Below are 25,834 nucleotides of genomic sequence, written 5' to 3' on the forward strand. Positions count from 1 at the left end.
ACTGATTGGTGTACCCATGATGTTGACACTGGAGACAGTCTGCCTGTCAAGAGTAAAATCTACAGACAGCCTGATCATGTTAGAGACTGCATCAAAACTGAAGTGCAGAAAATGTTGGAGCTGGGAGTCATTGAGCCCTCAGATAGCCCTTGGGCTAGCCCAGTAGTTCTAGTGCCAAAGCCTCACACCCAGGGTGGTAAGAGAGAGATGAGGTTTTGCGTAGACTACAGAGGCCTCAATGCAGTCACTAAGACTGATGCCCACCCAATACCAAGAGCAGATGAGCTTATAGATAGATTGGCTTCTGCCAACTTCTTAAGCACATTTGATTTGACAGCTGGGTATTGGCAAATCAGGTTAGCTGAGGAAGCCAAACCTAAGACAGCATTTTCTACCCCTGGAGGGCATTATCAATTTGTGGTAATGCCCTTTGGACTGAAAAATGCACCTGCCACCTTCCAAAGGTTGGTGAATCAAGTCCTCACTGGGCTGGATGACTTCTGTGCAGCTTATCTTGACGATATTGCTGTCTTTAGCTCCACCTGGGAGGATCACCTGGTCCACCTGAGGAAAGTGTTAGAGGCCCTGCAAAAGGCAGGCCTCACTATCAAGGCCACAAAGTGCCAGATAGGGCAGTCACAGGTTGTATACCTGGGCCACCTTGTAGGTGGAGGCCAGGTTCAGCCACTGGAGAGTAAGATACAGGCCATCAAGGACTGGACTCCTCCAATCACCCAGACTCAGGTTCGAGCTTTCTTGGGCCTGACTGGGTACTATAGGAAGTTTGTCAGAAATTATGGGTCCATAGTGACCCCCCTTAATGACCTGACAAGCAAGAAGATGCCAAAGAAAGTTCAGTGGACAGCAAGCTGTCAGAAAGCATTCAATGACCTAAAGCAGGCCATGTGCACAGCACCTATCCTCAAGAGTCCAGATTACTCCAAGCCATTCATTGTCCAAACAGATGCTTCTGAGTTGGGTGTGGGAGCTGTTCTGTCTCAACTGAATTTTGATGGTAATGATCAGCCTATTGCTTTCATTAGTAGAAGGTTGACACCCAGAGAGAAAAATTGGTCAGCTATTGAGAGGGAGGCCTTTGCTGTGGTCTGGGCCCTGAAGAAGCTGAGGGCCTACTTGTTTGGCACTCACTTCACCATTCAGACAGACCATAAGCCCCTCTTGTGGCTAAATCAGATGAAGGGTGAAAACCCCAAACTGCTTAGGTGGTCCATTTCCCTACAAGGGATGGATTTTACAGTGGAGCATAGACCTGGGACTGATCACAGCAATGCTGATGGGCTCTCCAGGTATTTCCACTTAGAGCAAGAAGACTCACCTGGTCAAGGTTAGTTTATTGTCCCAAAGTTTGGGGGGGGGTCATGTAGGAGAGTAGGGTCTGCAATCCTATGATCACCCAGATTTTTGCTTTTTGCTGCACTGGTTTACGACTTTCCCTGGCTGTGGGCCTGCTAATCAGACCCACAGCCTAGCTGTTCTCTCTATCCAAATTGTACTTAGGTACTGAATTGGCACTGGGCCCTCTCCAAGTCCCTGTACCCAGGGCTGAGGTGCACCCAGAAGTCTCCCAGGGGCTGAAGCATGTATTGTGCCACCCCTGGATTGACTAACTAAAACTGACACAACTGGCTGCACGACAGCTGGGGCAAGGTGGTGTACTCACCCTTTGCTTTAGATATAGTATACCTATATCTAACCCTAAAATGGACACACAGATCTCCTATCAGTCACTCCTATGGCAGGCCTTAACAATCCTGAAGGCAGAGTGCTTGGAATCGTGTGAGATGGTGCTCTGGCATGAGCTGAGCCTGTCTGCGGCTTTCGGGATCCATCCCTTAGCCGTTTCCATGATATCGCATACCATATACTCTTAAGTGCATTATAATCCTCGCGGTTATGTGCCAACTCTGGTATCGCTTTATCAAAACATGTCGAGTAAGGTGTCATACGAATTGGGATACTAACCCCTCGCCAATTCTGGCGACGGGGTTAGCATTCCACTCTTCTAGAGGGACCCGACATGTATGTAACCCCTAACCCCGGTTAAAGTCAGACAGAGCCTTAGCATCCACAAAATGGATGCTGCCACCGAGACACAAGTCTGCCCTCCTGCTGCTGGGAGTCCTCCCAGAGCAGGAGATAAGGACAAAGGGTTTCCTGCCAGGGGCGGTGCCAGCACCGTCCCAGACAGGGTTTTGTGTATTGTAGGTAGGCAGGGCTTTAGAGGAAGGTGACTGCACGTGGCACCCCGGTGCTCACTGTGCATAGGCTGGCTGGAACCAGTTCCAGGGTCACTCCAGACCCTGTGCTGGGGAAAAGCCCGCCAAGGAAGTGGGTGTAACCACCCCCCTCCTAGTCCCACCCATAGGGCAGGACTTAGTCGCGTGCCAGCCCCCTTTTACAGGATAAAGGTAGAGACTGGCCCCCTTCCAAATCAGATCATCTTTGAATCCTGAAACTACTTTCTGCGAAAGGAACTCAAGACTTCTTCCTAAGATTTCTCCCTTGTGACTAAGGAGTAGTCACCCTGCATCCGCAGGCACCATCTAAAGAACACTGCGGTCTGCTGCAAGTCCTTCCTCCGGAATCCGACTGCCCAGCTCGACGAGAACCGGCTTCCCTGGCACCTCTGACCTCTACCCACCTCTACAGCCCAGCTGAGAACCGTGGGTGCGACGAGACCTCAAGGGACCGGCCATCTGCAAGACTGCACGACTTCTTTCCAGCAAGCCCGCCGAGTGAATTCCTGGTGAGTGCTTTGGGGTCCGAGAAGCCCCCACCCTGAGCAGCTCCAGCACCGAAGAGCAGCCCCCCAGCATCTCCACGATCTGCGTGGGGCCCTTCTGCTTTTTACTGCTCACCGCGTTGTTTGGCTACTAGCCCGCTGGCTTGTGGCCTTCCTGACGACGCCCGACGACATTTCTGCTGCTGGTCTGGTTGCTCCAGACTGGCCCTTGCTTCCCTCCATCGGAGAAGTACCCTGGACCCTCCTGGTCCACTCAAGACGCCATTTTAGGTCCACCGCGTGGGCCTTGCATTTGCCAAGACTTGTTGCCCAATCCTGGGTCCAGCGACGTCGACAGCAAGAACCTTCGTGGGACAGCTCGCACCTCCATCCTGGTCGCCGACAACGCCTCCTGGTCCGAGAGACTGCAGAGCCCAGCAGCGCCCACTCACCTGACTGCGGTGACTTCGCCCGGTGCCATCCTGGTGCCCACTTAATCACTGGCTAGTGATTCAAGAACTTGGTCCCCTCTGCTTTCAGGTTTCCTTCTTCCTTGATCCAGGCTTGGATCCATCGAACTTTTCGTCACTGGTCGCCTGCCAGCAACTTCTTCCTTCCAGGCTCCTGGTCCGGCAACGAGATCCCCGACGTCTTTTCAGACCTATGCAGCTGCAGCCCCTGGGCTAGGTAACTTCGGCACTTCGGTGTCCCAGCATAGCCTCACTATCCTAGGGTCAGGATCCACTGTCGTTTTCTTCCTACCAGGTCGGGTTCGCCCGTGAACACTAACTTTGCCTTTACTAGCCTCCATAGACTTTGTCCCGCATCCCGCGTGAGAGTGCACACTCTGCACCCGAGTCCCCTGGGCCTCCTAGTAGTAATCTAACGATTCCCTAGTCCAGTCCTAGCGATTCCAAAGCCTATTAGAACTGTTACTTACCTGCTAGTAATTCGCATTCCACTTTTAAAGTATATGGTTTTTCGTGCCCCTCGGGCATTTGTGTATAACGTGCTAACTTAAGTATTTTCGTAAGAGTTTTGTTGTGTGCCTAGCACCCTGTCCTCATAAAGAGTACAGGGTTGTTGTGATTCTAATAAATACACTGTTTATTTTCATAACACTTGTGTGGTGTCCTTTCACTGGGTGTTCAAGGGGTAATGTGATGGTAAAACAGCTGGCTTAACACGCCCTCTAGAGTCTTAGCCTTAGACTGCTCGTATCCATGCTACTAGGATAGCTGGTCTATAAGGTTGACTTACAACCAATCATCAATAAGGGTTGTTTGGACTGATATATAGTGATCACTAGAATAGTGAGCACTGCACATCAGGCCAACTTCTCACAAGTCTGCAGTCTCTTCAGGAGGTGAGTGATGATTCCGACAGAGTGCGTTGCCGTAGTCCAGGATGAGTCTGGCCGCTGAGCTCTGTACGGTCTACAGTCTCTTCAGGAGGTGAGTGATGATTCCGACAGAGTGCGTTGCCGTAGTCCAGGATGAGTCTGGCCGCTGAGCTCTGTACAGTCTGCAGTCTCTTCAGGAGGTGAGTGATGATTCCGACAGAGTGCGTTGCCGTAGTCCAGGATGAGTCTGGCCGCTGAGCTCTGTACAGTCTGCAGTCTCTTCAGGAGGTGAGTGATGATTCCGACAGAGTGCGTTGCCGTAGTCCAGGATGAGTCTGGCCGCTGAGCTCTGTACGGTCTGCAGTCTCTTCAGGAGGTGAGTGATGATTCCGACAGAGTGCGTTGCCGTAGTCCAGGATGAGTCTGGCCGCTGAGCTCTGTACGGTCTGCAGTCTCTTCAGGAGGTGAGTGATGATTCCGACAGAGTGCGTTGCCGTAGTCCAGGATGAGTCTGGCCGCTGAGCTCTGTACAGTCTGCAGTCTCTTCAGGAGGTGAGTGATGATTCGGACAGAGTGCGTTGCCGTAGTCAAGGATGAGTCTGGCCGCTGAGCTCTGTACGGTCTGCAGTCTCTTCAGGAGGTGAGTGATGATTCCGACAGAGTGCGTTGCCGTAGTCCAGGATGAGTCTGGCCGCTGAGCTCTGTACAGTCTGCAGTCTCTTCAGGAGGTGAGTGATGATTCGGACAGAGTGCGTTGCCGTAGTCAAGGATGAGTCTGGCCGCTGAGCTCTGTACGGTCTGCAGTCTCTTCAGGAGGCGAGTGATGATTCCGACAGAGTGCGTTGCCGTAGTCCAGGATGAGTCTGGCCGCTGAGCTCTGTACAGTCTGCAGTCTCTTCAGGAGTAGAGTGATGATTCCGACAGAGTGCGTTGCCATAGTCCAGCCGGCTGGTGTCCAGGGTTTGAGCGACTGTTCCTCTGGTGTTGACAGGTAGCCATCTGAAGATTTTCAGAGCATGCGGAGAGTGAGGAAGAAGGCGGATGAGACTGCGTTGGTCCTGCTTTTCATGAGACCTTGCTGTCCAGGATAATGCAGAGGTTGTGGGCCTGGTCTGTCGGAGTGGGTGAAGGTCCTAGTTCGGTGGGCCACCAGGAGAATTTCCACGGGTTGGTGTTGCTCCCAAAGATCGTCTGAGGTTGCAAGTGCAAACCCTGTGTGAGATTTGTGTACTCCAACCACGTTATGATTTTCCTCAACACCTGACTTTGGCCAACGAATGATCCAGTTTACTTCCAGCCACAAACATCCAGTCCCTCCTTTAGATGCTGCATCAACAGTGTACAGAGGACATAGAAGGAACACAAGCTGATTATACAAATACAGGTACACACAGGGGACATAGAAGGTACACAAGCTGATTATACAAATACAGGTACACACAGGGGACATAGAAGGTACACAAGCTGATTATACAAATACAGGTACACACAGGGGACATAGAAGGTACACAAGCTGATTATACAAACACAGGTACACACGGGGGACATAGAAGGTACACAAGCTGATTATACAAATACAGGTACACAAAGTGGACCTAGAAGGTACACAAGCTGATTATACAAATACAGGTACACACGGGGGACATAGAAGCTACACAAGCTGATTATACAAACACAGGTACACACGGGGGACATAGAAGGTACACAAGCTGATTATACAAATACAGGTACACACGGGGGACATAGAAGGTACACAAGCTGATTATACAAACACAGGTACACACGGGGGACATAGAAGGAACACAAGCTGATTATACAAATAAAGGTACACACGGGGGACATAGAAGGTACACAAGCTGATTATACAAATACAGGTACACACAGGGGACATAGAAGGTGCACAAGCTGATTATACAAATACAGGTACACACAGGGGACATAGAAGGTACACAAGCTGATTATACAAATACAGGTACACACAGGGGACAGAGAAGGTACACAAGCTGATTATACAAACACAGGTACACACAGGGGACATAGAAGGTACACAAGCTGATTATACAAATACAGGTACACACAGCGGACATAGAAGGTACACAAGCTGATTATACAAATACAGGTACACACGGGGGACATAGAAGGTACACAAGCTGATTATACAAACACAGGTACACACGGGGGACATAGAAGGTACACAAGCTGATTATACAAATACAGGTACACACAGCGGACATAGAAGGTACACAAGCTGATTATACAAATACAGGTACACACGGGGGACATAGAAGGTACACAAGCTGATTATACAAACACAGGTACACACCGGGGACATAGAAGGTACACAAGCTGATTATACAAATACAGGTACACACGGGGGACATAGAAGGTACACAAGCTGATTATACAAACACAGGTACACACGGGGGACATAGAAGGTACACAAGCTGATTATACAAATACAGGTACACACGGGGGACATAGAAGGTACACAAGCTGATTATACAAATACAGGTACACACAGGGGACATAGAAGGTGCACAAGCTGATTATACAAATACAGGTACACACGGGGGACATAGAAGGTACACAATCTGATTATACAAATACAGGTACACACAGGGGACATAGAAGGTACACAAGCTGATTATACAAATACAGGTACACACAGGGGACATAGAAGGTACACAAGCTGATTATACAAATACAGGTACACACAGGGGACAGAGAAGGTACACAAGCTGATTATACAAATACAGGTACACACAGGGGACAGAGAAGGTACACAAGCTGATCATACAAACACAGGTACACACAGGGGACATAGAAGGTACACAAGCTGATTATACAAATACAGGTACACACAGCGGACATAGAAGGTACACAAGCTGATTATACAAATACAGGTACACACGGGGGACATAGAAGGTACACAAGCTGATTATACAAACACAGGTACACACAGGGGACATAGAAGGTACACAAGCTGATTATACAAATACAGGTACACACAGCGGACATAGAAGGTACACAAGCTGATTATACAAACACAGGTACACACAGGGGACATAGAAGGTACACAAGCTGATTATACAAATACAGGTACACACAGGGGACAGAGAAGGTACACAAGCTGATTATACAAACACAGGTACACACAGGGGACATAGAAGGTACACAAGCTGATTATACAAATACAGGTACACACAGCGGACATAGAAGGTACACAAGCTGATTATACAAATACAGGTACACACGGGGGACATAGAAGGTACACAAGCTGATTATACAAATACAGGTACACACAGGGGACATAGAAGGTGCACAAGCTGATTATACAAATACAGGTACACACGGGGGACATAGAAGGTACACAATCTGATTATACAAATACAGGTACACACAGGGGACATAGAAGGTACACAAGCTGATTATACAAATACAGGTACACACAGGGGACATAGAAGGTACACAAGCTGATTATACAAATACAGGTACACACAGGGGACAGAGAAGGTACACAAGCTGATTATACAAATACAGGTACACACAGGGGACAGAGAAGGTACACAAGCTGATCATACAAACACAGGTACACACAGGGGACATAGAAGGTACACAAGCTGATTATACAAATACAGGTACACACAGCGGACATAGAAGGTACACAAGCTGATTATACAAATACAGGTACACACGGGGGACATAGAAGGTACACAAGCTGATTATACAAACACAGGTACACACAGGGGACATAGAAGGTACACAAGCTGATTATACAAATACAGGTACACACAGCGGACATAGAAGGTACACAAGCTGATTATACAAACACAGGTACACACAGGGGACATAGAAGGTACACAAGCTGATTATACAAATACAGGTACACACAGGGGACAGAGAAGGTACACAAGCTGATTATACAAACACAGGTACACACAGGGGACATAGAAGGTACACAAGCTGATTATACAAATACAGGTACACACAGCGGACATAGAAGGTACACAAGCTGATTATACAAATACAGGTACACACGGGGGACATAGAAGGTACACAAGCTGATTATACAAACACAGGTACACACGGGGGACATAGAAGGTACACAAGCTGATTATACAAATACAGGTACACACAGCGGACATAGAAGGTACACAAGCTGATTATACAAATACAGGTACACACAGGGGACCAAGAAGGTACACAAGCTGATTATACAAATACAGGTACACACAGGGGACCTAGAAGGCCAGAACTCAAGCTGATTCTAGTCAGAGCAGTGCTGAATACAGAAAAAGAGGTTGGAGACATTAACTATAACAAAGGAACCAATCTCCTTGTTCTCTATACCATCTCCAGGACACACCGGTTCAAAACTTAAAATAAAAAAATGTAATCCAGGTACCTGTTCGGAATTTTTGAAATATCGATACTTTCCTTCTGGGACACGTACGGAACCACCACCACTTTCTTTAAATCCGGCAATCCTGAAAAATGTAAAAAGTATGATAAAAAAACGTTAGCATAGTATGATTCACCCACCAAACAGACGAGCAGAAAAGGAGTGAACACTGATGCAAGCAGACGCTTCCAAGTACGACTGAGTGTCGCGAGCCCTGGTGCATCTATGAGTCGGTGGTGTGGCCAGGGAGGCAATGTCACATCCAGCAGCTTTTACAGGGCTAGGGAAGGAGCTATCCTGATCTGACCCATGAGAGTAGCCAATACTGGCCCGGTCCATGTATCCACCTATCACTGAAGGAGACTGCAGAGGATCATTGGCGGGAGGTCGTGGATGCTGCGACGTGTAGCACTGGTAAGTGTCAGTCATTCGCCAGAATACGAACCCTCTGGGATACATGGGGCCATCTTAACAACACTGTGCCGTCCTACGGCAGAACAGCGGCCTGCACGTCGTATATTGTGGGCATTCTTCACAACACTGAGTGTCCCAGGCATAAGACTGTCCCATCATTCACATACTGTGGGCATTCTTCACAACACCGAGTGTCCGGACATAACACTGTCCCATCATTCACATCCTGTGGGCATTCTTCACAACACTGAGTGTCCTGGGCATAACACTGTCCCATCATTCACATACTGTGGGCATTCTTCACAACACTGGGTGACCCTAGCATAACACTGTCCCATCATTCACATACTGTGGGCATTCTTCACAACACTGGGTGACCCTAGCATAACACTGTCCCATCATTCACATACTGTGGGCATTCTTCACAACACTGGGTGACCCTAGCATAACACTGTCCCATCATTCACATACTGTGGGCATTCTTCACAACACTGGGTGACCCTAGATTAACACTGTCCCATCATCCACATACTGTGCGCATTCTTCACAACACCCTGAGTGTCCCGGGCGTAACACTGTCCCATCATTCAAATACTGCGGCCACAAGGTACACCTGAGACTGGAAATGCCTTGAGAGCCTGTGAGATCCAGACAGAAGGAACAGGCCCACAGCTTGTGTGTTACAAAGACATCATGAGATCTGACCAGACATCCTTGAGGCACATCCTTGAGGCACATTCATGAGACACATCCATGAGACACATCCATGAGACACATCCATGAGACACATCCTTGAGGCACATTCATGAGACACATCCATGAGACACATTCATGAGACACATCCATGAGACACATCCATGAGACACATCCATGAGACACATCCATGAGACACATCCATGAGACACATTCACGAGACACATTCACGAGACACATCCACGAGACACATCCACGAGACACATCCATGAGACACATCCATGAGACACATCCATGAGACACATCCATGAGTGAGACACATCCATGAGACACATCCATGAGACACATCCATGAGTGAGACACATCCATGAGACACATCCATGAGTGAGACACATCCATGAGACACATCCATGAGACACATCCATGAGACACATCCATGAGACACATCCATGAGACACATCCATGAGGCTCCACATGAGACACATCCATGAGACACATCCATGAGACACATCCACGAGACACATCCACGAGACACATCCACGAGACACATCCACGAGACACATCCACGAGACACATCCACGAGACACATCCATGAGACACATCCATGAGACACATCCATGAGACACATCCATGAGACACATCCATGAGACACAACACATCCACGAGACACATCCACGAGACACATCCACGAGACACATCCACGAGACACATCCACGAGACACATCCACGAGACACATCCACGAGACACATCCACGAGACACATCCACGAGACACACCCACGAGACACACCCACGAGACACACCCACGAGACACATCCACGAGACACATCCACGAGACACATCCACGAGACACATCCACGAGACACACCCACGAGACACACCCACGAGACACACCCATGAGACACACCCATGAGACACACCCATGAGACACACCCATGAGACACACCCATGAGACACACCCATGAGACGCATCCATGAGACACACCCATGAGACACACCCATGAGACACATCCATGAGACACATCCATGAGACACATCCATGAGACACATCCATGAGACACATCCATGAGACACATCCATGAGACACATCCATGAGAAACATCCATGAGAAACATCCATGAGACACATCCATGAGTCTCAGGATAAAAGACACACTTTAGGCCCACCTTTGACCACGCTTTGCAGCTTCTCCAGGTGCGGGTGCTCCTTCCCATTGTAGATGACGGACTCTACCGAGAAGATGAGCTTGGGCTGGATTTGGGAAAATCTGTCCAACACACCCTGTGGAAAAGGGAAATTAAATGACAGTCACAGACAGATCACATTCTAATGAAATACAAAAATACTGGGATATAAACAAAGAAAGCTACGGGAGCAAAACACCCGCCCTCGAAAAAATGACAGACCTGTGCATAGCAGTGAAATATGCAAACATAACGAATGTAATATCAATTTAGAAACAGTTGCTTGTATCCCGGGGTAAGTGCCCTACGTAAAAACGCAAACACTACTGCAATCCCAGGAGACACACTGGCAGGTCCTGGCAAGCATCTAGATGGCGCACACTGAAGCTGACAATGCCCTGCTGTTGGACCCGGCCTCATGGCGTGGTCCTACCCCTCCCTAGTGGCGGGCCCCGGACGACATCGGCCCTCCAGAGAGCCGGGCGGCCCCGTCCGCCCGATCCTGCACGCACCAACACTACCGGTCCGGTTACCACCACGGACCACCACACCGGCCTGACTCCATCCAGGGCCCAGCACGTCCTGAGCACGAGGCCTCGCCCGACTCCATCTTGGGACCACCACGTCAGGAACACGCGGCCCCGGCCCCGGCCCCAGCGAAGCCCAGACATCGAGGCGCCAAGATCTACCCAGGTGGTCGAGTGGCCATTCGACAGATCCCGGAGGAGGGGAGTTTCGATGGTCCTCCAACCGTCCCCGGGCGCCTGGTATCAATCGCCCCCGGCATCCCTGGGTGCTGGCTCCACCCCCCTGCTGGGTGTCTGGACACCATCTTCTCTGACCCCCAGGTGCGAGGGTCCGGACATCAAAGTACTCCAGTCCTATATCTGGGCCAGCCCCGGAGTAGGACGCCAGTTGTATCCTGGACTGGAAAGCCCTACTGACGCTGTCACGGCCGACACCAGAAGAACTCATTGCCTGTAACCTGAAGATACCCCGAGAGCCTGCTGGCGCTGCCGCGGCCCACCTTTGCCGAACCATCTTGAGAGCCTGCTGGCGCTGCCGCGGCCCACCTTTGCCGAACCATCTTGAGAGCCTGCTGGCGCTGCCGCGACCCACCTTTGCCGAACCATCTTGAGAGCCTGCTGGCGCTGCCGCGGCCCACCTTTGCCGAACCATCTTGAGAGCCTGCTGGTGCTGCCGCGACCCACCTTTGCCGAACCATCTCGAGAGCCTGCTGGCGCTGCCGCGGCCCACCTTTGCCGAACCATCTTGAGAGCCTGCTGGCGCTGCCGCGGCCCACCTTTTCCGAACCATCCTGGGAGCCTGCTGGCGCTGCTGCGGCCCACCTTTGCCGAACCATCTTGAGAGTCTGCTGGCGCTGCCGCGGCCCACCTTTACCGAACTATCTTGAGAGCCTGCTGGCGCTGCCGTGGCTCAACCTCTCGGAATCCCCGGCTCGAGGATTGAGAGCTGTGCGCAGGATATCCCTTCATACACCCCAACCGAGACTGTCCCGCTACCCTGACCCCCTTTTACGAGACTTTACAGACCCCTCGGTCTCCTTGTACATATCGCTGGGAACCAGCAGCCTTTATTTCCTGATAAAGCTTACGAACTCGATCTCTGGAGTGGTGTCCATTTGTAGTGTGTGGTTATTCTGCTGTGCGATCCTAGGAGAGGGCCCTCACCCAGGAGGCCTCTCAGTAACGCTCGGCTACTTCTTGACGGAGAGGTGGACCTAGGGGTGGTCAGTCAGATATCTTCTGCCTCCCCCGGGGTCGCCTTTCTAACATTGGTGGCAGGCGACGGGATCCGAGCCGACGCAGATCGTACAGAGAGTAATTCGCTCACTACCGAGAAAAACACACCGCGACCATGACTACTCAGGAAACCAGACCGACTGCGGAATTCCAGAAAGAAAAGATGGAAGATTACAGCCACAAGGAATTAAAACAATTCTGCAAGGACCTAGGCATCGCTACCACGGGCCTCAACACCAAAGAGGACTTTAAATCAGCCCTGCAAGCCTGGGCGGACGCCGATAACGCGCCACCCCAGAATGAAGACAACCCGGGCCCGAACGGACGCCCGGAGACCGACGCAAACCCAGCGGGGGAAAGACCCGCAAACCTGGACACGGGCCTCCCCCACGGAGACGCCCGAGAACAAGAGAGGAACCGGCTCCACGAGTTGGAGCTCGCCCGACTCCGACAAGAAGGAGAGATACAGCTGGCAGAAAGGAAATTAGCCCTCGAGCAACTACGGCTAGAAGGAGACCTAGAGGAAAGGCGAAGACAACGAGACCACGAAGAAAAGAAACTCATGCTCGAGCATGAGCGCGGCCTCAAAGAACTGGAAATCAAGGCCAAGACAACCGAAACCGGCACCGCCGGGGGTAAGACCTCACCCCCGCCGGTGGACACGAAGGTGCACATACCCAAGGAGGTCGTCAAAGAATACTATAAGAACGACGACATCCAACAGTGGTTCAAAGCCTACGAGGTCGCCATGACCGCCCATCGAGTACCCCTCAAAGACTGGGGCGCCGGCTTATGGGGAAAGTTCATCAACGAGGGGAGAGACGCCCTGCTAGAGCTCCCCGACGCTGAGATGACCTCGTACGAACACATGAAGACCGCCCTCCTCACTCGCTACGGACTCACCCCCGAAATGTACCGGCAGCGATTTCGAGACTGTAAAAAAATCCCCGGTACCACTTGGGTGGAGTACGTGAACTTTTACAGCAGAGCTTTCGAAGGGTGGATCAGAGGCTGCCAGGTCACCACCTACCAGCAGTTGGTCGACCTCATCCTATGGGAGCATCTTTCCAATAATTGCTTCGTCGAACTCCGGCAGCACCTCCTCGACAGCAAATTGACAGAGCCACGAAAACTCGCTGTCGAGGCGGATAGATGGGTGAGCAACCGAGTTCCCCGGAGTCCGATGGGAGACTACGGCCGGGGATCCCCGGGGAACCACCGACCACGAGGCGGCGGAGGAGGCCAGAGCAGGGGCCGAGACACCCCCGCGGGGTCATCCCCTACCTCCCCGTCGCCATCCCTGGGTTGGAGAGGAGGCCCCCCAGCAAGACCCGGGCCCCGCCCGAATGTTACGTGCCACAGATGCCAGCGACAGGGCCATTATGCGAACGACCCTCTCTGCCCGATGAACCAGCGACCCGGCACCACCGGTCCCCCGAGCCGCCAGATCGCGGCCGCCGCCCTGAGTGCAGAGGGAGGCGAAGAAGAGGGCGACGACACCGAGCAGGCCGAGTGGGAGCCCGCAGCCATGATCTTAGCATGCCTGGGTGATCGAGACATGATCCCCCGAGACCCGATCCCAGGTAACACCCAGAAATACCGCCAATGGGTCACCTTCAATGGACGCCAGGCCGAAGCCCTCCGGGATACTGGAGCCAGCGTGACGGCGGTCCGCTGCCACTTGGTGACCCCCGAACAAATTCTTCCCAACGTCTTGTGCCCAGTGCGGTCGGCGGACAACTCTGAAAGTTTGTGCCAGATGGCCCGCATCCCCTTCGAGTGGGGAGGGGTGTCGGGCATGCTGAAAGTGACTGTCCGAGACGATGCCCCCGTGGACTGCCTCCTCGGGAACGACCTGGAAAGTTCCCTCTGGGCCGGCGTAGAGCGGAGAGAGCATCTGGGGATGCTAGGCCTTCCCGAGTGGGTTTGTGTGACCAACCGCTCCATGTCCGCCCGGGCCTCCACCCCAACGGAGGAAGCCCCGATCGAGGAGCCGGAGTGGCCCGCACCTCCACCGCCCGCCGTCCCAGAGGACGCCGACCCTGAACCCGGCCCCCAGGGGCCCAGCCATGAGGAAATCACCGAGCTCGGCCACCTTCCAGAACTAGCTCAGTGGCGCCAAGAAGGTGGCCCCACCCGCGAACAATTCCGACAGGAACAAAGCACCTGTCCCTCCCTCGAGGGAATTCGACGACAAGCCGCCACTCAAGCCGCTGGAGACCCTGCGGGGTCCCACTGGGTCTATTGGGACAACGACCTTCTCTACAGTGAGCAGAAGATTGCCGAACTAGGGGCCAGCCGGGTGCTGGTCGTTCCCCTCCGATTTAGAGACTTCCTCTTGAACTTAGCACATGATGTGCCCCTCGCCAGGCACCTGGGGCAGGACAAAACTTACAGCCGCCTGGTGACTCATTTCTACTGGCCGAAAATGCGCAACGATGTGCACAATCACTGCACATCCTGCCCGACCTGTCAAGCCAGCGGGAAGAGCGGGGGGAAAGTCAAAGCCCCGCTCCAGCCTTTTCCCGTGGTCACCACCCCCTTCGAGCGAGTGGGGATAGACATCGTGGGGCCCCTGGACCCCCGCACCTCTCAAGGGCACCGCTTCATCCTCGTTCTGGTGGACCATGCCACCCGCTATCCGGAAGCCATCCCCCTCCGAACCATCACGGCCCCAGTAGTAGGCCGAGCCCTAATGGGGATCTTCTCCAGAGTCGGCTTCCCCCGAGAAGTCGTGAGTGATCGGGGCACAAACTTTATCTCCAAGTATATGCGATCCCTGTGGCAACAGTGCGGGGTCACATATAAGTTAACCACCCCGTATCACCCTCAAGGGAATGGACTTGTGGAGCGGTTTAACCGAACACTGAAGGGAATGATCAAGGGCCTAGAGGAGCCACTACGACGCAAATGGGATGTTCTGCTGCCTTGCCTCCTGTTTGCATATCGCGAAGTACCCCAGAAGTCCCTGGGGTTCAGCCCCTTCGAACTATTGTATGGGCACCCGGTCCGAGGCCCCCTCAGCCTGGTCAAAGAAGGCTGGGAGACGGCTGTCCGAGGTGCTCCACCAGATGTCTACCAGTACCTCCTGACACTCCGCAACCAGACTCGGAAGTTCCGGGAACTTGCCGAAGCCAACCTTGAAGCCAGTCAGGAGGAGATGAAACGCTGGTATGACCAGAACGCCTCGTCCATCGAATTCGAACCGGGCCAGCAGGTCTGAGTCATGTCCCCGGTTGAACCTTGTGCCCTCCAGGACAAGTGGACGGGGCCCTTCAAAGTGGTGTAGCGCAAGAGCCCCGTCACCTATCTGGTGGACATGGAGTCCCCCCGGAACCCCCTCCGGGTTCTACACGCTAACCGGCTCAAGCCGCACTTTGCCCGCACCGAACTAAGTCTGCTGTTAGCGAACGATGACGGAGCTGAAGACGACTCCGAACCTTTGCCAGATCTCGTGAGCACCACTGAGAAGGACGGCTTCATCGAAGGGGTCATGCTCTCCTCCACCCTGACCCCGGAGCAGCACCATGACTGCCGGCAGCTGCTGGGGCAGTTTGCAGATCTGTTTTCCCTCACCCCTGGAGTCACCCGGTGGTGTGTTCACGATGTAGACACCGGAGACAGCCTGCCTGTAAGACACCGAGCTTTCCGAGTGCCCGACCGAGTGCGGGCCTGCATCCAGTCCGAGGTGGCCAAGATGCTAGCGCTGGGGGTAGTCAAACCCTCCGACAGTCCGTGGGCCAGCCCAGTTGTCCTGGTCCCTAAAGCCGCCGCCCCCGGCACGCCCCCGGAGCTCCGGTTCTGTGTTGACTACCGGGGGGCTGAATGCCGTCACCAGGACCGACGCCCATCCCATCCCCCGGGCGGATGAACTGATCGATCGCCTGGGGGCTGCGAAGTATCTCAGCACCTTCGATCTCACGGCCGGGTATTGGCAGATCGGCCTCACCCCTGGAGCGCAAGAGTGATCAGCCTTCTCGACCCCTGATGGCCACTACCATTTCAAGGTGATGCCCTTCGGCATGAAAAACGCCCCGGCCACCTTCCAGAGACTCGTGAATAGAGTGCTGGCCGGGCTAGAAGAGTTCAGCGCCGCCTACCTAGACGACATTGCGGTGTACAGTCTCCGCTGGGATGCGCACCTGACCCACCTCCGGGAGGTCCTGACGGCCCTCCGTCGGGCCGGACTGACAATAAAGGCCAGCAAGTGCCAGATAGGACAAGGGTCCGTGACCTATCTGGGCCACCAAGTAGGGAGCGGCCAGGTGGCTCCCCTCCAGCCAAAGATTGACGCTATCCAGGCCTGGGAGCCCCCGGTCACCCAGACCGCCGTCCGAGCCTTCCTGGGGCTCACTGGATACTATCGGCGCTTCATCAAAAACTATGGGAGCATTGTGGTGCCCCTCACAGAACTGACCTCAAAGAGACTACCGCACAGGGTGCACTGGACCCCCGAGTGCCAAGTAGCCTTCGACACCCTAAAGACCGCCATGTGCACCGCCCCTGTGCTCCAAGCCCCCGACTACAGCCGGGAGTTTGTGGTCCAAACCGACGCCTCGGAGCACGGCGTTGGGGCGGTCCTCTCCCAAGTAAACCCTGAAGGGGCCGACCTTCCCGTTGCCTTCATCAGCCGGCGGCTGCTGGCCAGAGAACAGCGATGGAGCACCATCGAGAGGGAAGCCTTCGCCGTCGTGTGGGCCCTAAAGAAGCTCCGGCCCTACCTCTTCGGCACCCACTTCCGGGTCCAGACCGACCACCGGCCTCTACGGTGGTTAATGCAGATGCGGGGAGAAAACCCGAAACTGTTGCGATGGTCAATCTCCCTCCAAGGGATGGACTTCACGGTGGAGCATCGCCCCGGCAACGACCACGCCAATGCTGACGGCCTGTCCCGATTCTTCCGCCTCGGCGAGGAGAATCCCCAAGAAGATGGGTGACTCTCCCCTGCCTTCAGCTGGGGGGGACGCGTGTTGGACCCGGCCTCATGGCGTGGTCCTACCCCTCCCTAGTGGCGGGCCCCGGACGACATCGGCCCTCCACAGAGCCGGGCGGCCCCGTCCGCCCGATCCTGCACGCACCAACACTACCGGTCCGGTTACCACCACGGACCACCACACCGGCCTGACTCCATCCAGGGCCCAGCACGTCCTGAGCACGAGGCCTCGCCCGACTCCATCTTGGGACCACCACGTCACGAACACGCGGCCCCGGCCCCGGCCCCAGCGAAGCCCCGACATCGAGGCGCCAAGATCTACCCAGGTGGTCGAGTGGCCACTCGACAGAACCCGGAGGAGGGGAGTTTCGATGGTCCTCCAACCGTCCCCGGGCGCCTGGTATCAATCGCCCCCGGCATCCCTGGGTGCTAGCTCCACCCCCCTGCTGGGTGTCTGGACACCATCTTCCCGGCCCCTCTGACCCCCAGGCGCGAGGGTCCGGACATCAAAGAACTCCAGTCCTATATCTGGGCCAGCCCCGGAGTAGGACGCCAGTTGTATCCTGGACTGGAAAGCCCTACTGACGCTGTCACGGCCGACACCAGAAGAACTCATTGCCTGTAACCTGAAGAAGACCCCGAGAGCCTGCTGGCGCTGCCGCGGCCCACCTTTGCCGAACCATCTTGAGAGCCTGCTGGCGCTGCCGCGGCCCACCTTTGCCGAACCATCTTGAGAGCCTGCTGGCGCTGCCGCGGCCCACCTTTGCCGAACCATCTTGAGAGCCTGCTGGCGCTGCCGCGGCCCACCTTTGCCGAACCATCTCGAGAGCCTGCTGGCGCTGCCGCGGCCCACCTTTGCCGAACCATCTTGAGAGCCTGCTGGCGCTGCCGCGGCCCACCTTTTCCGAACCATCCTGGGAGCCTGCTGGCGCTGCGCAGGGTATCCCTTCATACACCCCAACCGAGACTGTCCCGCTACCCTGACCCCCTTTTACGAGACTTTACAGACCCCTCGGTCTCCTTGTACATATCGCTGGGAACCAGCAGCCTTTATTTCCTGATAAAGTTTACGAACTCGATCTCTGGTGTGGTGTCCATTTGTAGTGTGTGGTTACTCTGCTGTGCGATCCTAGGAGAGGGCCCTCACCTAGGAGGCCTCTCAGTAACGCTCGGCTACTTCTTGACGGAGAGGTGGACCTAGGGGTGGTCAGTCAGATATCTTCTGCCTCCCCCGGGGTCGCCTTTCTAACACCTGCCCATACACTGGGAAGCGTCATTCATTAGGGGGCTCAGTCGTCTTCTATGATGCCCCCTGTGCCGCTGGATGCAGGCTCTCTCATCTGGGTATTCACTGACGAAATACATTACATGTGACCCGGCTGCCAGTACACAACATTAGCACCTTAGCTTAAAAGATCGTAAGCTTGTGTGAGCATGGTTTGCAAACTCGTTAGTCGGCTACTTAAAACCTGCGGCCACCAGCCTGCACACCAGGATGCGAGCCCGGGATTGGGACGGGAATGCCCCTTGCATGGTATTCAGAGATGATCTTCTGAATGAGTGACTGCTTGTGCACCTGGAGCCGTGAAGGCAATGTTAGCCCGGTGGTCACGCTAATCTACTGTGCAGAGACCTCGGCCCTTCCACGTCACCACACGCAGTTATTATTTCAAGCTGCAGGTGCTCTGTTTTTAATCCGGACACTAAGGACGAACCAATAAAGTCTGCGTTGCTCCTGGTAGTTAGTTTTAACATCACTTCAGTCGTGATACTATTTTTGTTTTGCACCCATTACCCAATCAGCCAAGTCTCTTCTTCTCTGAAGGATTTGTTATATCCTCAACAATGTAGGAATAAAAGATCCCTGAGCTCCTCCCTCACAGGGAGGGGGTGGAAGCCCTTGGCGGGGCTTGGGGTCCCCATCAAGAGCAGAATCCCAGATGATGAAGCATGCCACCTCGGCGGGTGATGGGATTACGCCCCAATTAAGGGACTCCTCTACCAACATAGTGAAATCACTTCTTGCGGTCTCCTTTTCAGGCATTCGTATTTTCTTAGACCCGAGAATTTTATGTGTTTGATTCTTACTGTATAGGGTCTAATCCTCACAGGTCTTAAACATCTCCCTCGGACCCCCTCATATCGTGTTGTTTTTATTGAGACCTAGGCCTGCTCATGACCATGTGGGGACCACGACCCGTCCTGTGACGTGGAGGGGGCATACTACTGTTTCTCTTCTGGGTGTAACAGGTACAGCGGTGGTGGCTGCGTACAGGGCTTTGTGATCGACAATGTGACCTGTGACCTGTCCTTTTTAGGTACCGCCTAGCAGCGCTTGCGCTGTCAGTACGAGACATGCTGTATTCAGATATGGACTTTAAGCTCCGCCAATTTTCCGCCCATCTTTTCAAATGGCTCCTCTGTAAATGGTGGAATAAACAACTACGTTCTGGTAACCAGGCAGGTCAAGGGCGCTCAACACTGGTACAAGGGATACAAATATTAAGTCCTCACTTGTCAAAGTGGTGCTGCAAAGGGAGAAACAAGCATTTGCAATGCAAAAGGTCTCGCATTTGCGAGAGTTTGAGCTATTTTTATTGTAAATGACATTGCCTTTTATTTATGTTTTGGTTTTTGAAACAAAGAAAAGCCGTTGTCATTTACAATGCCAATAGGTCAAACTCGGGTAAATGCGAGACCTATTGCATTGCAAATGCTTGTTTTATTTTAACACACTCACAAATACTTCTTGGGAGAACAGTCCCTTCCATACTGAACAAATCTCTGAACTTCCAGAAAACTTGTATTCACTTGATTGTTTTCACCCTTGGCCACTCCTTGCAAAATTTGATAAACTCTTTAATGACTTTCATTTTTGGTCCTTTTACCACTCTTCTTTCGAAAATCTGTTACAACACATCATTAAATGAGGCAACAACAGACTCGTCTGAAGGATATTTTCCACGTGTACTAATTCTCACCTGTAAATCTAGATAAGCATTCAACAACATTACAATTTGTCTGAAATAAAACTAACATCTAAGCTATGTTTATAAAGCATAGATGTCATTTTGATCGACTTGAGAAGGCAGCAAAAACGATGTGGGAGAAATGAGGAAATCGCACAAATGGATCAAAGGGGGGGGTAAAGGACATGTTCCATTGTGCATGGTAATAAGGCAGAAGCGACTATTCTGCACTATGGAGGATAGTGAGAAAAGCAAAAGGGGTGGCGGTCCATCCTATCTGCTAGAGATGTACAGTCAATTGGGAGGGTTAACATCACACATTCTCCATGTGTGGAAGAATGTGAACTGTTGCACAAGTTACTACTTGTGTAACGATATATCTATAAGAGACATTAGTTAGTATTAGATTCCTTACCTTAGAATATCCCCAGGCGTCAGACTAGATCCGGAAACCTTTGCGTAGCAGTACCCTTGCGCGTCGGTAGGCGTCGTCTGCGGCTCCGCGTCCGTCGTCGGCGTCGTGGGCGCCGTAATGACGTCGTCGGAGTACTTAGACGCCGCCTCTGCGTGCTGACGTCAGTTCTTAGACACAGCTTTTCCGCGCCAGAAACGAAGAGCCATGTTAAAAACCAACACTGGTGCCATTGAAACTAGGGCCCTGAAGGGGACAACCCTAACCCTAGATATTGGTTCGCAGAACGGGGAGGATGGGTGGGTCGGTAAGGAATCTAATACTAACTAATGTCTCTTACAGATATATCGTTACACAAGTAGTAACTTGTGCATCTGAAAGAGACACGTTAGTATTAGATTCCTTACCTTAGAATAGATACCCCAGCAATACCAACCCCGGTGGTGGGTCTGCGAACCAAAATCACACCAGAAAGTCCCAGAGGACGGAACGGCCAAAGAAGCCATCCCTCCGGACTTGGCTGTCCAGGCAGTAGTGTCTTGCGAACGTGTGCAGCGATGCCCACGTAGCTGCCTGACAGATGTCTTGTAAAGGCACTCCCCGGTCCAGGGCAGTTGTAGTCGCCGTGGCTCGGGTAGAATGAGCCCGCAATCCAGCAGGAGGCTCCTTCCTAGCCAAGGAGTAGCATGCCTGGATACACAGGATGATCCACCGGGAGATGGTCCTCTTGTGCACCGCTTTCCCCTTCTTAGCGCCCACGTAACCAACAAAGAGTTGGTCATCCACCCGGAACTGGCGTGTGCGATCCAAGTAAAATGAGAGCACACGTTTTGGGTCCAGACGATGGAGCCGCTCTTCCTCTTTAGAGGGATGCGGTGGCGGGAAGAAGGTTGGCAAGGTGATAGACTGCCCGATGTGGAAGGCCGTGACAACCTTGGGCAGGAAAGAAGGTTTGGTACGCAGCACCACTTTGTCCGGATGGACAGAATGGAAAGGTGGGGTACAAGAAAGGGCCTGGAGCTCACTCACTGTCCTGGCAGAGGTGATGGCAACCAGGAAAGCAGTCTTAAAGGTCAGAAGGCGAAGAGGACAGTTGTGAAGTGGCTCAAAGGGAGCGCACATCAGAAAGGTAAGAACCAGGTTCAAGTCCCACTGGGGCATCACAAACGGAACAGGAGGAAACGTGTGTGTGATGCCCTTAAGAAATCTATTAACAATAGGGGACTTGAACAAAGAAGGTTGATCAGGCAGCCTGAGAAAGGCTGAAAGGGCAGAAAGGTAGCCCTTGATAGTGCCCAGAGCAGAGCCCTGCTGGGCAACAGAAAGAAGGAAGAGAAGGACTTCAGAAAGAGGGGCATTGAGGGGATCCACAGCCTTTGCTGTGCACCATGCCACAAATCTGTTCCACCTGCAGGCGTATACCGACTTTGTGGAGGGACGCCTGGCTGCCAGAATGATGTTACAAACTTCAGGAGGCAAGTCAAATGGCCTCAACTGTCGCCTCTCAATCTCCAAGCATGGAGGTGGAGACTGGACAGGTTCGGGTGGAGGACCGTCCCCTGCTGCTGCGACAGAAGGTCCTCCTGAAGAGGCAGACGAACCGGGGGATCGACTGACAGACTGAGTAGCTCTGGATACCAGTACCTTCGTGCCCAGTCCGGAGCCACAAGGATGACTTGGGCCCGGTCGCGCTTGATCTTCTTCAGCACTCTGGGCAGAAGTGGTATAGGCGGAAAGGCGTACAACAGACCGCAACTCCACTCGCGACGAAAAGAGTCTCCGAGCGAGTGCCGCCTTGGAAATTCCAACACGCAGAACTGATGACATTGCGCATTCTCTTCGGTGGCGAATAGATCTAACCAAGGCTCTCCCCATCGCTGAAAGAGGCCTTGCGCCACGTCCGAGTTCAGACGCCATTCGTGATCCATCATGCACCGACGGCTGAGCTCGTCCGCCCTGGCGTTCAGAGAACCTGCCAGGTGTTGAGCCACCAGGGTCACGCCCTGGCGTTCCAGCCATTGCCAAAGGCGAAGAGCCTCTTGACAAAGGATCCACGACCCCACCCCGCCTTGTTTGTTGCAGTATCACATGGCGGTGGTGTTGTCCGTGAACACCTGCACTACACTCCCCTGGACAGAGAGGAGGAATGCCTTCAGTGCCAGACGAATCGCCCGGAGCTCCAACAGGTTGATGTGGAGCCGGGCCTCCGCCGGAGACCAGAGGCCTCTGATCTCCGCCTCTCCCATGTGGCCTCCCCAGCCCTGGAGGGACGCGTCCGTCACAACTACGTGCTCTGGTTGGGGAAGGGAGAGGGATCTGCCGCTGACCCAATCGCGGTCCGTAAGCCACCACTGCAGCTGTCTCGCAGTGCCCTCCGAGATCAGAACGTGGTCGGATAGGTTGCCTTGATGCTGGGCCCACTGAAACTTCAGGTCCCACTGCAGAGCCCGCATCCGCCACCTGGCGTAATGCACCAGTAGGATGCAGGAGGCCATCAGCCCCAGAAGCCGCAGCGTCAACCTGACCGAAACCCGGGATAACGGCTGAAAGATGGGAATCAAAGCCTGAATATCCCGGACCCGCTGTTCGGGCGGATAAACCCGAAACCGCGCCGAGTCCAGAACCGCTCCGATGAAGAGGAGCTTCTGAGAGGGGCACAGGTGTGACTTCGGCACATTGATGGAGAACCCCAGCTGGTGCAGGAGGTCCGCCGTCGTCTGGAGGTGGCTGACGACTGTCTGGGGCGAGCCCACCTTCAACAGCCAGGCGTCGAGGTAGGGGAAGACTGAAACCCCTAACCTGCGCAGATGAGCTGCGACCACCGCCATCACCTTTGTGAACACCCGTGGGGCGCTGGTAAGGCCGAAGGGGAGCACGGTAAATTGAAAGTGCTCGTGGCCCACCATGAACCGCAGGTAGCGCCGGTGGGCAGGCAAGACGGGGATATGAAAGTAAGCGTCCTGCAAGTCCAACGCTACCATCCAGTCTCCTGGGTCCAGGGCAGCCAGAACCTGAGCCAGTGTCAGCATTTTGAACTTCTCCTTCCGGAGGAAGCCGTTGACGTTCCTTAGGTCCAAGATAGGGCGTAGGCCCCCTTTGCCCTTCTTGGGTACCAGAAAGTAGTGGGAGTAGCAACCAAACCCTACTTCTGGCCCAGGAACGCGCTCGATGGCCCCCTTGGCCAAGAGGGCCGTAACTTCCTCCTGCAGAAGTCGCAAATGATCCCCCGATACATGGTGGTTCTGCGGTGGCATGGCTGGAGGAGTCGCCTCGAAGGGGAGGGAGTAGCCCCTTCAGACGATTTGCAGCACCCACCTGTCCGACGTGACAGTGCACCAGTGGAGGTGGTGATGGCGAACCCTGCCCCCCACTGGCGTCACATGGGCCTGAAAGCACGGACTAGGAGGGTTTTGAGGCGGATGCAGCGGGGGAAGGTGTTGACTGGCCTCGCCGCTGCCCCCGACCGCCCGGACGGCGGTTCCCACGGCCGCCACCGTGTTGGGTATTGCCCTACGGTGCGTGGCTGGTGGCGTGTGTGGGCGCACCCCTTCCGTGGCCACGAAAGGAGTGAAAGGCAGCCGATTGCTGGCGCTGGCCCGAGAGGCCCAAGGACTTGGCCATAGCCCTGGAGTCCTTAAAGCGCTCAAGCGCATGGTCTGCCTTGTCGCCAAAGAGGCGACGGCCATCGAACGGCATGTCCATGAGCGTGCTCTAAACATCTGCAGAGAAGTTGGCGGACCTCAGCCAGGCGTGGCGTCTGACCGCCACCGTCGTTGCCATCGCTCTACCCAGCGAGTCAATGGTATCCAGCCCACACCGGATGGAATACTTGGCTGCATCCCGGCCCTCCACAAGGGCTTGGCCGAGTTTGGCCCGTACCTCCAACGGACACTCTGGCAGCACTTCCGCGACCTTATCCCACACAGAGTGGGTGTAACGTCCCAAGAGGCAGGCGGTGTTGGAAGACCGCAGTCCTAGACTAAGGGATGAGAAGATCTTCTTCCCATACTGGTCATACCTCTTGGATTCCCGGTCCAGCGGGGCCGACGGGAATGCGGTCTGGGAATTGGAGGCCTGGATGACCAGGCTCTCGGGGGTAGGGTGGGAGGACAGGAAACATGGGTCGCCCGGGGCTGGGCGGTGGCGTCTTGCCACGTTCCTATCTACGGGCGAACCCGTAGCGGGCTTGGACCAAGTGCCCAGAAGAACGTCGGTCAAGGCCTCATTAAAGGGCAGCAGAGGCTCGGCTGAGCTTGACTGCGGTTTAAGGACCTCAGTGAGGAGGTTAGTCCTCACGGCCGCGACGGGGAGCTCAAGGCCCAAGGCCTTGGCAGCCCTCATCAGCACCACACTATATGTTGCCCCCTCCTCCGAAGCCACGGGTAGGAGGGGAGACAAACTGTAGGAGAGTAGGGTCTGCAATCCTATGATCACCCAGATTTTTGCTTTTTGCTGCACTGGTTTACGACTTTCCCTGGCTGTGGGCCTGCTAATCAGACCCACAGCCTAGCTGTTCTCTCTATCCAAATTGTACCCAGGTACTGAATTGGCACTGGGCCCTCTCCAAGTCCCTGTACCCAGGGCTGAGGTGCACCCAGAAGTCTCCCAGGGGCTGAAGCATGTATTATGCCACCCCTGGATTGACTAACTAAAATTGACACAACTGGCTGCACGACAGCTGGGGCAAGGTGGTGTACTCACCCTTTGCTTTAGATATAGTATACCTATATCTAACCCTAAAAATGGACACACAGATCTCCTATCAGTCACTCCTATAGCAGGCCTTAACAATCCTGAAGGCAGAGTGCTTGGAATCGTGTGAGATGGTGCTCTGGCATGAGCTGAGCCTGTCTGCGGCTTTCGGGATCCATCCCTTAGCCGTTTCCATGATATCGCATACCATATACTCTTAAGTGCATTATAATCCTCGCGGTTATGTGCCAACTCTGGTATCGCTTTATCAAAACATGTCGAGTAAGG

General features: G+C 53.8%; 1 protein-coding gene across 1 annotated transcript in view; it reads right to left on the bottom strand.

Moving 5' to 3' along the window:
- Nucleotides 1-25,834, bottom strand: part of AACS (acetoacetyl-CoA synthetase) — a 153,003-nt gene that overhangs the window by 95,270 nt on the left and 31,899 nt on the right. The window contains exons 2-3 of the mRNA XM_078668027.1: nt 10,760-10,874; nt 8,491-8,572 (exon numbers count right to left, since the gene is read on the bottom strand). Of these exons, the coding sequence (XP_078524153.1) occupies nt 8,491-8,572; nt 10,760-10,874 (197 nt within the window). The remainder of the gene's footprint in view (nt 1-8,490; nt 8,573-10,759; nt 10,875-25,834) is intronic.

This window comes from Lissotriton helveticus, chromosome 11, assembly GCF_964261635.1.
Source record: "Lissotriton helveticus chromosome 11, aLisHel1.1, whole genome shotgun sequence".
Lineage (NCBI taxonomy): Eukaryota > Metazoa > Chordata > Amphibia > Caudata > Salamandridae > Lissotriton > Lissotriton helveticus.